Source organism: Eurytemora carolleeae, unplaced genomic scaffold (assembly GCF_000591075.1).
Source record: "Eurytemora carolleeae unplaced genomic scaffold, Eaff_2.0 scaffold1354, whole genome shotgun sequence".
In the NCBI taxonomy this organism is placed as follows: domain Eukaryota; kingdom Metazoa; phylum Arthropoda; class Copepoda; order Calanoida; family Temoridae; genus Eurytemora; species Eurytemora carolleeae.
This window is the reverse complement of record NW_019397245.1, coordinates 27,700-42,994: the sequence shown is the minus strand read 5'-3', so window position 1 is coordinate 42,994 and position 15,295 is coordinate 27,700. Positions and strand designations below refer to the sequence as shown.

Below are 15,295 nucleotides of genomic sequence, written 5' to 3'. Positions count from 1 at the left end.
CAAAACTATCAACTTTCAGAACTTTCGGAAAGTCGAGAAAATCTTTTCAAAAGAAAACCATTTCGTGGTGCATACCCCTCTTTAAATTTACGAGGACAGTCCCTTTTTTATTTATTATTTATTTTATTATTACATTTCTAAAATATCTTTATTTAGGGATTAACAAGATCCTGGACCTGCCTACTGCTAGTTCTTTGCTTGAAGATGTTCCCCTGGGTGGAAACCCTCCTCACCCTCCCTGGTACCTTCCTCACATACTCCTTCATACTCATCCTCTTCTTCCCCATCATATTCTTCATACTTCCTGAAACTAAGGTAATATACTCAGTAATCCTCATCCTTATCCTCATGGATCATCAGAGTTTCAAAAGTTTTCCTCTAAAAATTTAGATTTTTACAAAATTTAGAAAATCCACGAAAAAAATAATTAAATCCGCAAACTTTTTTGTTACTGTTTTATAATGTGAACCAAGCTTTGCCTAGAAGCTAAACTTTCTCTTTCATATTTGACTTAGAAATATTTAACCAAGCTCAGCATATTTCCCTAGTTCTATCTTCTAACAAGTTGCAGATAAAACAATAATTAAAAGTTAAAATAAACGAAAGGTGGGAAGCACCTTGAAAGCCTTAGAAAAAGGTCTAATTCAACACCATATAATGGGGAAAATAAAACTGTGGAAACTTCCTGTAGCTTGAAAATAATCCTATGAAGTGAAATTGGGCTGTGGACACTGCACAATTGATTTCTTTCTTATTCATTGAACTATTCAACATCATAATTTAAGTCTAAAAGTCGTCTTCCTATTCCATAGTTACCTTTTTGGACTCAATGACAAACAAATCTTAAACTATTTTTTTTGTTTCAGGGTCTCAGCTTGGATTTGATTCAACAGTATTTTAGAAATAACAGTGTTATTGAGGAGGAAACAGAGATTACAAATAATACAGAACAACAAATCTAGCAGCAGATCTACATTGGTTGGCGTTTATATCAATACATTAAAGACGACTTTTCTTCTAAATTTTTATTTTTAGATTACAAGTTACAAGCAAACAAATTGAAGCTTTTAAATGACAACTTCCCTTTGTTCTTATGTTTATGTGTATCATTGCTGTACGTCGTCTTCATTGTATTGACATACACGACGTCGACTTGAGCAGATCCAACAGATTTAGCAGAGCTGAGATTTTAAAAAACATCAACCCGAGTAAAATAAGCACACTATGAACCCAAGTACGTTGAAGCATGAGCGGTAAAACAATCGAACTTGAAGAAATCTAAGTTTACTTTTAAATCTCGGCTCAGATCTGAAAACTATAGTACTACACATACAGGGTGTTCCAGAAAACTATAGTACTACACATACAGGGTGTCCCAGAAAAAACTGTGCAGTAAGGGTATTGTTTACTGAGGAAACAATTTTCGTTCAATTTTCACAATCAAGGTGTCATAAGAAAGCTTTAGGTTTCAGTTATTTCATGATGTAAATTTTTTCCTTCTAGGCCTCACACTTTTTTGTTACAACCAATTATTGGAGCGTATATTGAAAATCGATTTCCCGGATTTTTCAATTTTTCAAAATTTAAGATTTTCGATTTTTTTTAAATTATAAGCTTTTAGTCTTAGGTTTCATTTTTAACTAAATTTCAGATCAGCGATCATTACTACTGGAGCTAGAGCAATCTGAAAATAAAATATGCATTAAAAAAAGAACCAAAAAGAAAGCCGTACGAACCTTGCCCAGACCACAAAAATAATTCTTTTTAAATTTAATTTTTAAATCAGTTTGTACAATCCACAACTCGCTTTTTCAACCAAAATTTTTTCATCTATCCCACCTGGACAAAAAATAAAACATTTTTTGTGAATCTTAAATAACAAAAAAATCTTTAAAAAAACAACACTTTAATTAAGAATATTTTTACTTCTCAAATGATGGTTATGCCTGCATTTATTATTAGGTTTAAGATATTAGGAAGTTAAATAGGCCAAAAATGTTGTGAGTTTTTTATGGGACCTTCTAAGGGACTTTTCAGTTTCACGCATAAAAAGAACACATTCTCAAATGTAAACTTATGTCTTAGAGAGCAAAAGGTATTGTTAGGCAAAAGAAAATATCAAAAATGATATTGGTTTATGAAAAAAGCAGAGGTCATTATCCGCCAATTAGATTTCTAAGGGGTCATTTTAGGAGGTCAAATTTTATTATTAGCATAAACACATCGTCATGGGTGTCTAAGTAGGGGTAAATGCCCTTGGTGAACCCTTGTTCAATCCTATTTGTTTCGGAAATTTGAACCCCGAGTTGACCTTCAAGTTGGGTAAATTCATTCTTACTATTTTTATGTCACTAACATAACTGTTGACGGCAGTTTTGACCTTTTTGACCTCAAAGTGGTGATTTTCGAGGTCATAATAACCACTGGCCTATTTAACTGCCTAATATTTTAAAGCTATCATAAAAATGAACAAATAAGAAATGCAGGCGTAAAAATCATTTCTAAAGTAAAAAATATTCTTAATTAAAGTATTTTTTTTAAAGATTTTTTTAATTTTCGTTTTTTTATGCATATATTTTCAGACTGCACTAGCTCCAAAATTAATGATTGCTGATCTGAAATTTTAGTCAAAATGAAAACTAAGACTAACACCTAATGATTTTGAAAAAAAATAGAAAATCTTTAATTATTTCATATTCTATGACCGAATGAAAATGAGACGTGAAAAATCGAAAATTTGAAAAATCCGGGAAATCGATTTTCCACTTTTGCTCAAATTATTGGTTGTAAAAAAACAGTATGAGACCTAGAAGAAAAACTTTTACATCATGAAAGAACAGAAATATAGAGCTCTGTTATGACATCTTTATTGTAAAAATTGTTTCGTCAGTAACAAATACCCCTACTTATACTGGACACCCTGTATAAATTAACAATAATAGACATGTTTTATGTCACTTTTCCATCAAAACAATTATCTTTCGCACTGTACAGCATTCTATAGCTGATTAAAATTAGGCATGAGTCTAAAACTAAAGAATGTGCGAAATTTAAGTTAAAGCTTAAAAGTTCTGTAAAATAATGAGTTGCTACTTAAATATTGAACTCTCAATTAAACCCTTAAGGAACATTTGAATTACCCGGGAAAAATCTGAACCAATCAGAGAAAAGGATTTACGGGAAGATATATTACGCGTACGTAACCATCGCATGTCAGCTGTTTTTTAATTTTAAATTATTTACGTGACAGAAAACAAAACATATTTCCAGTTACAATCGTATTTGGGGTTTACGTGCAAACATAAATTAATCTAAAACATTAAATTTATTTAATCAAGGTTTTCACTTATATATAAACCTAGAGTTAAAATTCAGGTTTAAATAAAGTCAAAAGTGGCATATAAACATGTACTTAACATTTAAATCGTAACTTTATGTTCTTCAGTTTTAGACTCATGACCTTGAAATGAACCGGAGTTTACAGTTTTTGTGTGAGAAAAAAATCCCAAATTTATATAGTTTTACAACTGAAAATTTGTGTTGAAAATAACAATCCAGAAAGTATTAAGCGTGTTAGGTTCATTCTTTTAATTCCGAACAGTCAGGAAATATTAAAAAGCCCCATATCGTACATCACATAAAAAAGAGTGTAAGATAACAGGTAAATGAATTGGTAATAAAACGATTAAAAATTATTTTTAAACAAATTAAAACATCTGAAAACATTGTATTTAAATTGGATATATTCAAACATTTGTTTTTCTTTATTTCTTTCGTCAAAAATAATAAAATTACATTTTTTTCCTGATTCAAAATTACCATGATTAGGAAATACGATTTAAATTTCTGGTCAGTTAAATTTACTTGCTGCTGAATAATACAGATAATGCTGACGCCTTCGGATCAAAACATCTCTTTACTTAAATGAAAATTGTATTATATTTGTATTTTTACTAACAATATCTTAATGTACTAAATGTAGAATTCATGTTGCCAACATAACACAGATAAAAGATGCAAGGTTTATTATTTATACTTCAGGTTGTCTTACACTAAATAGGTAGAAAAACAGTTGCTAGTAAAGTGAATTGAATTATTGTAATTGTACAATGCTTATGTACTCTGTACAATGTACAGCTGTAAGCTAAAGTTAAGCTGTGTAATAAAGTCACAAAAAACAGGATATATATTATCAAGTTATAAAGTAAAAGTTCTTATTTTCTATGAAAATTATATTTGCCTTGCTCTTTGTGTTATTGGTTTCATTTTGCATTAATTTAAGTTAAAACATTTTACAAATTTGTAAAATTGTAACACGAAAACAAACTAAGAGGCTTTAACTAAAGACTAGATTATTTTAGACTAGATTATTTTAGGGGTTGTTAAAACACATGAATTGGATATAGATAACAATATACATAATTAATTCTAAATTCTATTTAATTTTTAATTCCTGTAGTTTTACTAAAATTGTAAATTATAGAAATCATAGTGTGGTAGATAAACTTTAAGTTTTTATTGATTTAACAATAATTTTTAATTAAAAAATTCTTGTGATGAAAAAAATTAAGTTTTGTCACTAACTGAAATATTCTAGTCCCTTTATCTTTGCAGCCTAATGGTGTAAATATTTGATATTTTAAGCTTAGACTATTTAAACTAACAGAATTCATAGTTAAAAAATATCAACGACATTGGGATGCAAATATTTAGGGATTAAAAATCAGAGTTTGTGGAAAGAACTCAGTTCCTTAAAAAAAATTGTTTTTTTAACTAATCAATAATAAACCTTGCATCGTTTATATCCCTGTGTTATATTTTTGAACTGTGATAAATTATTGGCTTTATATTTACTTTATAGTGTACCTGAACAACTATCTAAATATTAATAAACTTTATTTTAATTTAGTAAATTTATTGTTTTATTTAAGAATCGATCTCGCAAGAACCATTTGCGCCGCATTTTTGATTTTAGTGGAAATTTGTTTATTTACAATAACAGGACACAATGATGTCCCGGGAAAAGCTATTTTTAATTTTTGTGGATTTCGGAAGAAAAAAATCTACCGTTTTTAATAACGGTAAACAACAACCTATAGTTGTAAGATTTTGAAGGAATAGATGGTGAAAAGAGAGGGGAGCGGTGAAAGGAGAGAGGAGTGGTAAAAGGAGAGAGGAGCGGTGAAAGGAGAGGGGAGCGTTGAAAGGAGAGGGGAGCAATGAAAAGAGAGGAGTGGTGAAAGGAGAGGGGAACGGTGAAAGGAGAGGAGAGCGATGAAAGAAGAGGGGAGTGGTAAAAGGCCGCGAAGAGGGGAGCGGTGAAAGGAGAGGGGAGCGGTGAAAGGAGAGGGGAGCGGTAAAAGGAGAGAGGAGCGGTGAAAGGAGAGGGTAGCAGTGAATTGAGAGGGGAGCGGTGAAAGGAGAGAGGAGTGTTAAAAGGAGAGAGGACCGGTGAATGGAGATGGGAGCGGTAAAAGGAAAGGGTAGTGGTGAAAGGAGAGGGGAACGGTGAAAGGAGAGGGGAGCAGTAAAAAGAGAGAGGAGAAGTAAATGTATAGGGGAGTGGTGAAAGGGGAGGGGAGCGGTGTAAGGTGAGGGGAGCGGTGAAAGGAGAGGGGAGCGGTGAAAGGACAGAGGAGGGGTGAAAGGAGAGGAGCGGTAAAAGGAGAGGGGAGCGGTGAAAGGAGAGGGAAGTTAAGTTAAGAGGGAAGAGCAAGGTCAGAAAGACAATGATGTGCGGAAAACCGAAAGACCATATATTTTCTTCACATGACCGTCTTTTTTTTCCAGCGGCATTTATCTTGGTTAGATCGCTATTGACTCTGAAGGACATGCCCGTGGTCAAAGAGAAGCATTAGCTTTTTAAATATTTCTATAAACACAACTCTTTCATCTTAATGAAAACGATAATCAAAGTAATATTTTATGCTTATGATGTACAACTGTTTATATTGCAGTTAGTCTGGACCTAGCCCTAGTTTAACTCACTTACAATTTAATAAAAAAGCATTTATGAATTGGTTTATGTTTTTTCTATTAACAAAACTCAACTAAGAAAATATTGTTTATTTCATAGTCTCTTCTACTATTTGAAAGAGTCATGCATGGTTATGTGGTCTCTAAGGTCGTGGAGGTAGATAGTTAGTTGTCTCGCCAAAGTTTTAGCTGAAAGATTTCCTAATAAAGGAACTTTCCGGATAAAGAAATAGTTACAACTGTTAATATCGCAGTTAGTCTGGACCTAGCCCTAGTTTAACTCACTAACAATTCAATAAAAACAAACGATACTTTACATATCAGAAGAAGATCAGCTCAATCTTTTATACAAATCCTCCACTTAATTCACCAATACGTGTTTAAACATTTAATTCTTTAACTTTTTATCCAAACAAAATACCTTATGCTAAATTCTTGAGGTATCTCTCATAATAATATAATTATACATAATGACAAATGAGACACCTGCCGAGTAAATATTAAACTATAATTGAAATATCCAGGATCAGATGAAGCTAAAACATGCCAAGTAATTATCGTTCCTTTTCTCTTTCAGTATTAGGTTCCAAATATACCTTTTCTATTTCAGTAGTAGCGTCCAAATATTTCTTTTCTATTTCAGCAGTAGGGTCCAAATATTCCTTTTCTATTTCAGTAGTAGGGTCCAAATATTCCTTTTCTATTTCAGTAGTAGGGTCCAAATATACCTTTTCTATTTCAGTAGTAGGGTCCAAATATTCCTTTTCTATTTCAGTAGTAGGGAGTCCAAATATTCCTTTTCTATTTCAGTAGTAGCGTCAAAATATTTCTTTTCTATTTCAGTAGTAGGGTCCAAATATTCCTTTTCTATTTCAGTAGTAGGGTCCAAATATTCCTTTTCTATTTCAGTAGTAGGGTCAAATATTACTTTTCTATTTCAGTAGTAGCGTCCAAATATTTCTTTTCTATTTCAGTAGTAGGGTCCAAATATTCCTTTTCTATTTCAGTAGTAGGGTCCAAATATTCTTTTTCTATTTCTGTAGTAGGGTCTAAATATTCCTTTTCTATTTCAGTAGTAGGGTCCAAATATTCCTTTTCTATTTCAGTAGTAGGGTCCAAATACAATTCCTTTTCTATTTCAATTTTGATTACAACCAAGCTTTCAAACAACAGAAATGGGATCAAAGCATTATTGATAAAAGTTGTCTTCATTGTATTGATACAATCGCTGACCACTGTATTTGAATAATAACTTAAATAAAAATGAAGAGATTGTTTCCCCTTTTAATGAAGAGTTTTTTTGTATTTGCTTTTTTATATATTTTGTTTGACCATCTATTTTAAATATGAAATTATATTAAACTTTTACGCTAATTTCGACATATACAGCTGGTGTCCCAATAAACAATGGAATTCAGAGACGAATTCGATATCATATTTTTAAATAATTCTTTGATTTAGTATAGTGATACCTAGTGATACCTACTGAGAAAGCTGTAATCTGTAAGATTTTCGTCTGCTATGTTCACATTTTGTTTGTTTCAAAGACTTTGCTAATTAGCAAAGTCTTTTGTTTGTTTATGTTTTGACTGCATACGGTTGTACTTAGTAAAACAAGAAAATTGCAGTCTACAAACAGAGCAAACTTGTCCGTCTTCACTTTCCATCTTGATGAGACATTATTGAGACACATCTTTACATGTCTTTTACCCTTCTCATAAAATAAACTCTGGCAGACATAATCATATTATGGCTTTTGAAATTAGGTATTTTAATGCTAATTCATAACAAAGACGATATCGAATTCGTCACTGAATTCCGATGTTTTTTGGGACACCCTGTATTTTGAATTAAAGATCAAAATATTCCGATACAGACAAAAAGAAAGGAATTACTTTCTTGTAAGTTAGGTTTACGTAAGAAATTTAATACAATCTTCATGATGAGGGATTATCTAAATGTTGCAAACACTAAAAGTGCAAATTGCTTGAAAGTGAGGGGGGGGGGAGATAAGAGGAAGTGAATTTTTCGCAATATAAGTTTTAATACTGATAAAACAGATAGTGTGATTTATGTACCTAGACACTAGGTGGGGGGGAGGAGGCGGGATTTAACATAAAAAATGTACGGTAGATATACAATGCTGTGAATGTCAGACGTCTTTATATTTTCGACGGAAAAGACAACATTAAATGCAATGTTGCTTATATATTTCCCACACAAGTTCAATCTCTGAAACCATAGTATAAAATTAAAAACTATTCAAAGGATACTATTGAAATTGAAATTTTACACCTGGTTTGGTTGTAAATGATATTCAAAATTATGCTATGGAACTCAGGGGGGATGGAACTAATATCTAAAAAACGACAATATCTTCCACATTTTTTACAGTAACTTAAATAGGATGTACTGCAGTTTATTTGTATTTTACAGGGTGGTTTATGATAACAACAGGGTTACCCACAAAGGAAGAGAAGGTAAAGACGACCAAAAATATGACAATTGAAAGCCTGATTTTTGGTTTCATCATTGAATAAAGTATTTTGATGGGTTTCTAAATGATTAAGCACAGAAATAAGCCAGTTTTGTCCGACAAGGAATACTGTAGGCAAGGCAAGACAACGGACTGAACAAATTCCGCACAATCGTCTCTTAAGTCTCATCCTTTGTGGGCAACCCTCTANGGGTTAAATTACATTAACAGTGGGTTCAAAATACCAATTTATTTGTATAACAAGACAGAAGTAAAAAAACGGTATAAATCACACATATTGGCAAGTCTGATTTTTAAAGTATTGAAGTATAAATGCAGCATTAAAAATGGTATAAATTGTTATTGGCAAGTCTGATTTTTAGAATTAGCTGTATTACAGTTTGCAGAATAAAAATCGGTATATATTTAGCTTTTGGCAAGCCTGATTTTTGGCAAGTAATTTTGTGAGCATGGACAGCAGTATAAGAAACGGTATAAATCTCTATATTGGCAAATCTAATTTTTTACAATTCTATGAGCCTACACAGCAGCATAAGAAACGGTATAATTCTCTATATTGGCAAGGATGGGCGGATTTTTGAATGACAATTTGGTAATGACAATTCGGTAATTACAATTTGGTAAGCTGACAATTTGGTAAGGTGACAATTTTGTAAGCTCACAAAAGTGACAATTTGGTAATGACAAATTGGTAACAACAAAAAAGTAACAATTTGGTAATAAAAATTTGGTAACGTCATAAAAGTGACAATTTGGTAAATGAAATAAAAGTGACATTATGTAAAATTGTTTAATTTTTAGTTTTATATTCAATTGAAGATAATTGATTCTAGGAATCTTTTATTTCTGCACAAAAGAAATGCGCCAAAAATAATTGTAAAATTCGCAATATTTTTTTAAAAACCACGTTTCAACCTGCACTTGAGTCATATACTGCAAGAAGAAGAGACTTAGATCATGAATTACTTATTCATCACCCCTTCTAAGGATTTAAATACGACAACAAGAGCGGAGTTTATGTATGTCAATGTTAGGAAGTTATTAATGTTACTTTTTATATGTAGTTACCAAACTGTCCCTTTTATAATCAACATTTAACATTTAATAAGCCGCAGCACTCGGCCCCCTAGCCCATCCTAGCCACAGCGCTCGGCCCAGAAATTGTCTTAACCTTACCTAACCCAAAATATCGAGAGAAACAGCACATTATTAAACTTTTAATAGGCCGCAGCGCTCGGCCCCCTAGCCCATCCTAGCCGCAGCGCTCGGCCCAGAAATTGTCTTAACCTAACCTAACCCTAAATAATGTGAGAAACACCAAATTATTAAACATTAAATTGAATTAAATTTAACTTGTATCAACAAATTGTCACTTTTTTGTAGTTACCAAAATGTTATTACAAAATTGTCACTTTTTTATAGTTACCATATTGTCATTACCAAATTGTCACTTTTGTGAGCTTACCAAATTGTCATTACCAAATTGTCGTTACCAAATTGGCGCCTTACAAAATTGTCATTACCAAATTGTCATTACCAAATTGTCATTACCAAATTGACATTACCAAAAATCCGCCTGTCATTGGCAAGTCTAATTTTTTACAATTCTATGAGCCTAAACAGCAGCATAAGAAACAGTATAACTCTCTATATTGGCAAGTCTGATTTCTGCCATTCTATGAGCCTGGACAGGAGTATAAGAAACAGTAAAACTCTCTATATTGGCAAGTTGGATTTCTGTAGTTCTGTGAGCCGAAACAGCAGTATGAAAACAGTATAACTCTTCATATTGGCAAGTCTGATTTCTGCAGTTCTGTGAGCCGAAACAGCAGTATAAAAACAGTATAACTCTCTATATTGGCAAGTCTGATTTCTGCAGTTCTGTGAGCCCATGGACAGTAGTATAAGAAATAGTATAACTCTCTATATTGGCAATTCTAATTTCTGCAGTTCCGTGAGCCCATGGAGAGTAGTATAAGAAACGGTATAATTCTCTATATTGGAAAGTCAAATTTTTTATAATTCTATGAGCCCAAACAGCAGCATAAGAAACGGTATAATTCTCTAAATTGGCAAGTCTAATTCCTGCAGTTCTTTGAGCCGAAACAGCAGTATAAAAACAATATTACTTTCTATATTGGCAAGTCTGATTTCTGCCATTCTATGAGCCTGGACAGGAGTATAAGAAACAGTATAACTCTCTATATTGGCAAGTCTGATTTCTGCCATTCTATAAGCCTGGACAACAGTTTAAGAAACAGTAAAACTCTCTATATTGGCAAGTCTGATTTCTGCCATTCTATGAGCCTGGACAGGAGTATAAGAAACAGTATAACTCTCTATATTGGCAAGTCTGATTTCTGCCATTCTATGAGCCTGGACAGGAGTATAAGAAACAGTATAACTCTCTACATTTGAAAGTCTTGATTTCTGCCATTCTATAAGCCTGGACAACAGTTTAAGAAACAGTAAAACTCTCTATATTGGCAAGTCTGATTTCTGCTATTCTATGAGCCTGGACAGTAGTATAAGAAACAGTATAACTCTCTATATTGGCAAGTATAATTTCTGCAGTTCTGTGAGCCCATAGACAGTAGTATAGGAAACAGTATAACTCTCTGTATTGGCAAGTCTGATTTCTGCAGTTCTGTGAGCCCATGGACAGTAGTATAGAAACAGTAAAACTCTCTATATTGGCAAGTCTGATTTCTGCCATTCTATGAGCCTGGACAAGAGTATAAGAAACAGTAGAAACCCATATTTTGGAAAGTTTTTGATTTCTGCAACTCTTTGAGCCCATGGATAGTAGTGTAAAATAACGATGTAAATCTCTTATAACTGTATGTCTGAATTCTGCAGTTCTGTGAGGAAGGGAACTGTCTGAAAATAAACGACAAATTAATATCACAATAAACGATTAAAATCATAATTAGGACTTTTCCAAAATAAAAAGATGTCTTTTCTTCTAAAAACATTCCAGTGAAACAATCTTTACGATATGTTCTGCATGGTTCTTATTTTCATTTAAAATATTATTTCTAAATAGCCATTTTATTATTTCATTATTAAAGAATTCAGAGGGTAAACCATAGAGAATAGAATATATATATAGAGAGGAATTAACTAGAAAAAAGTGTAAAACGGCCATTTTGTTGTATTTGTACACTTTGAACTCCCTTTCAGGCTGAAAGGGACTGAAAAAATTCATACCGAGAGATTCTTTTAATTCCTCTCTATATATTCTCTATATATATTCTATTCTCTATGGGGTAAACGTACTTGATCAATTCACAACACTGCATTGCCCTGAAAACCTTTACATCAAGGATGACTGTGATATCCTAATTTTCTAGTTAAAAAGTAAGTGCAAGGAAATATAAGTACAGTTTCTTATAAACAAAAGTTTAAATTTTACCTTAAAACATTAATAAAGTGTAACATTCTTTTCTGATAGAAATAATTAACAAATTGGTACAATTAAGAAACAAATACTCAAAATAAACCCAATCAATAACTTAAGCTATTCGTCAAAAATAACAAACTGTTTAAATTACATTGTGATCAATTAATCTTAACAGTTCAAACCTTTATTGCTGCAAATGAACATTTGATCTTTTATTACTGCAGTAAACTGTTAAACTCATATATAAGAAGACATCAAAAGAATTTATATAACTAATCTTTAAGGGCGCTTCGCGCCCATCTTCTATTTCAACTGTGAACGTGGCATTGTAATCATAGAAAAACAAAGAAGAAAAGAATTTCGCGGATTTTATTTTAAAAATTCGTGGATTTTCAAGATTAAAAAAAAACTAAAAAAAAGAAAATTTAAACACAAATTTTTCAAATTTTGATCATTCATAAACCTTCCCTTGGGTCACGTAAGGTTCCACACAAAATTTGGGCCCGATTAGTTCAGTTGTTTTGACGTTTTTTTTTGTGATTTATACCAGAATCAGGGGCGGATAAAGGATTTAAGTGAAGGGGGGGGGGCAAGATTTTTTAGGAACAAAAAAATTTAGAATTAGGAACCAAAAATCGCGGCGCAGGCGAAAACTTGTTTTGACTTAAAAGACTCCAAAAGAGTGAAAATTAATGACTAAAGACTAAAAAACTAGATTTTTAACTTTTCACACATTATAGTTTATTAAGATAGATATTTTTCCTGTTTTGCACTAGGGTTTCTTTCCCAATTAAGCATGCTATTGAGAAGCTATTCTGAAAATAGGAACAAAAAATTCCAAATTCAGGGGGGGTTGGGGGGGGCTACGCCCCTCCCTTCTGTCAGGGGGGGCGAATGTAACCCCGCCCCCCCCCTTTATCCACCCCTGACCAGAATAGATTTTTTGTTTTATTTCATATCAGATGTGTTGACTTACTGAATATCCGGTTGGTAAGGTTAGTTTTTTATTGTTTAAGTATAACACACATTTTTCTTGCCCCCCCCCCCTAAAAATGTTTGGGGGGGGGGCAAAAAAAATTTTACCCCTAGCCCCCCCATAACCAAATGTCTAGTTGCGCGCCTGGCTGTCTTGTATTTATTCCAAAGTTTTCAGCTCGCAGCTTTAATTCTTTATTTCTTGGGTATTATTGAAAGCACAGAACAGCGGACCACATTTAGGAAATGCCAGGATATCAGGAGTATTTTGTGATTTTTAACTCTAAAATTGTACTTCTAAAATTAGGTTGACAAATAAATGCAGAATATTATGTCAAAGATTAAAGATGACATTCAAATGGACAGGCCACTGTCGTTTTTCATAGGACACCCTGTATTACATATTCCACAGCGGTATTACCCATTAAACATCTTCAAGACGACATTTTTCAATTTCTTCCGATGTCTTCTTATATTTGAGTGTAACATTATAGATAAACGTATACCTTAGCAGATTTATGCTTCCACAGAACATTGACTACATCGATCCCTTCAAGATCTAAAAATAAATAGCTGTTGGGTAATTTCTTATTAAATGTGATGTTTAACACCCTTAAACTTACTAAAACTAACTGTTATCACAAAGCTAAATCGATTGAGTGCTTGCTAAATAAAATCGGAATGACGCGCAATTTTGTCTAGAATGCACAGTGGCATTTGTACGCTATAAATGTCGTCTTCCTGACGGACTTTTATATTCTGTGTTTTTTTGTCATCCTAGTTTAACAAATAAAAAAATCAATATTTTGAAAGTTCAAACTGCTCTGTATTTCGAAGTTAGTTTAACCCTATTCCATATTAAAGTCTTCTCTACTCATCTCTAAAATACATTATATTACAAAGATTAGTAAATTTGTGGCAAAAACTCAATTGATTGTAATAATTGATTTAAGACAAACAAAGTTTAATTTCAAAATAAATCTTCCTAGAAGTGAATGTAGTGTACCGTTCTGTTTTATAGTCTATAGGCTACATGGTTATAATGCAAGGAAAGTTAATTGCAGTTGCGTATGCTCTCCGTACATATTGGAACCAGTTCTCTCTGGGCGGAATTTGTAAACAAGAATAGATGCATCAGTGTTCGTTTAGTATCCGAGGAGATTAAAAGCATTAAATTTTGATAATTTAGATAATTAACATAATTGTTTCTATGAGCAGAATATTTCATTGATTTTTTATGTGTAAGATGGATCTCATGTCAGGCTTGACATCCGTCTTGTGTTTACATTACCGCCCAGAGACAGTACACTACAGTAAAAAAATGCGGACACCTCTAAAATAACTTTCCTTGCATTATAACCTTGATAGGCTAGATGTATACTGTTACACAACATGTTCAAATAGACCAAAATTCATGGCGGTACCTGAACCGGAGTTTTTAGTGTATAATTTACCTTCAATATTGGTTTGATTGGGAGTAAACGGTATATATCCAGATTTCAAGAAACCTAGAAAAAAATTGTTAAGATATGATTTCTAGAGCCCTCCATTCATTTTTGCATGTACGTCGAATTCACAACAGTAACCGTTAAATATTTAAGGATCATGGAGTTATTCGTATTTTTCTATCTGAAAACTATTAAGTTTTGTATTAAACTGAAAAAAATACCCCCGGCACACTATTTTTTAAAAGTAGTTAGTTAACCAGTTTCAGGAAAACAGAAAGAAACTTACCTAGATATTTGTTTTAGGTTCATTCAAGTGGAATTTTTTAAGAAAAATTTTATTATTTACTTATTGAAAGAAAATACGTTCTTACGACGAACCCATTACATATTTCTAGCTCTGAATTAGATATTTCGAGCTATGAATTAGCTATTTCGAGCTATGAATTAGATATTTCGAGCTATGAATTAGATATTTCGAGCTATGAATTACATATTTCTAGCTATGAATTAGGTTAGTTCATCAAATATAATCTAAGTTTGAAATGTTAAAGTTTTATACCATAAGGTTGAAAATATATAGAGATTAGAAAATTTGAGTTTGTGGCGAAAGCTTTCGCATGCATATTACATTTTGTTTTAAGTGACATGAGGTGAAACAGCTAAATAAGAAATATTAGACAGAATTTTTTTTCTTTCTACAATTATTCAAAAGTACTTTTTTAAATATGTAATTACATTTTGATCTTACCTCGTACTAGTAAGGGATACTCAGGACAGTTTGTTCTCCTCGCCACCTTACTGTTTATAAACACCCATTCTACCAGTATATAGGGTATATACTTCTCCTTTACTACATCTTGTAAATAATTTGTAAAGGCCTAAAACAAGAAATTATAGGAACTGATTAAATAGTCATAATCTATAATGTTCTATAATTACTACAGGTTGTCCCAAAAAAACTACCTTTAAGACATTGTAGCACTCACAAGGGTTTGA

At 32.3% G+C, this 15,295-nt stretch overlaps 1 protein-coding gene and 2 long non-coding RNA genes across 3 annotated transcripts; 1 reads left to right on the top strand and 2 right to left on the bottom strand.

Annotated features, from left to right (window-relative positions):
- The first annotated feature begins 136 nt into the window (after positions 1 to 136).
- Positions 137 to 2,929, top strand: LOC111713005 (uncharacterized). Its single transcript, XR_002767579.1, has 2 exons — positions 137 to 315; positions 867 to 2,929. It is a non-coding gene; the product is annotated as an uncharacterized LOC111713005 (long non-coding RNA).
- A 3,601-nt stretch (positions 2,930 to 6,530) lies between these two features.
- LOC111713002 (snake venom metalloprotease inhibitor 02A10-like) lies at positions 6,531 to 7,188 on the bottom strand. Its single transcript, XM_023487779.1, has 2 exons — positions 6,905 to 7,188; positions 6,531 to 6,777 (listed from the first exon to the last, which is right to left on the bottom strand). Exons 1-2 carry the CDS (start codon positions 7,186 to 7,188, stop codon positions 6,531 to 6,533), a joined length of 531 nt encoding a protein of 176 aa, XP_023343547.1.
- Positions 7,189 to 10,012: 2,824 nt separating this feature from the next.
- Positions 10,013 to 14,361, bottom strand: LOC111713004 (uncharacterized). The gene is made up of 3 exons (XR_002767578.1): positions 14,306 to 14,361; positions 13,358 to 13,410; positions 10,013 to 11,353 (listed from the first exon to the last, which is right to left on the bottom strand). It is a non-coding gene; the product is annotated as an uncharacterized LOC111713004 (long non-coding RNA).
- Between the last annotated feature and the right edge of the window lie 934 nt (positions 14,362 to 15,295).

What these genes read in the sequence shown, in the direction of transcription:
- LOC111713002 (XM_023487779.1), bottom strand. Translation starts at nt 7,188, where the DNA reads ATGAAGACAACTTTTATCAATAATGCTTTGATCCCATTTCTGTTGTTT. An exon ending in GCTACTACTGAAATAGAAAA is followed by an intron (nt 6,778 to 6,904) that starts GTAATATTTGAC and finishes CTACTGAAATAG; the next exon opens with AAAAGGAATATTTGGACTCC.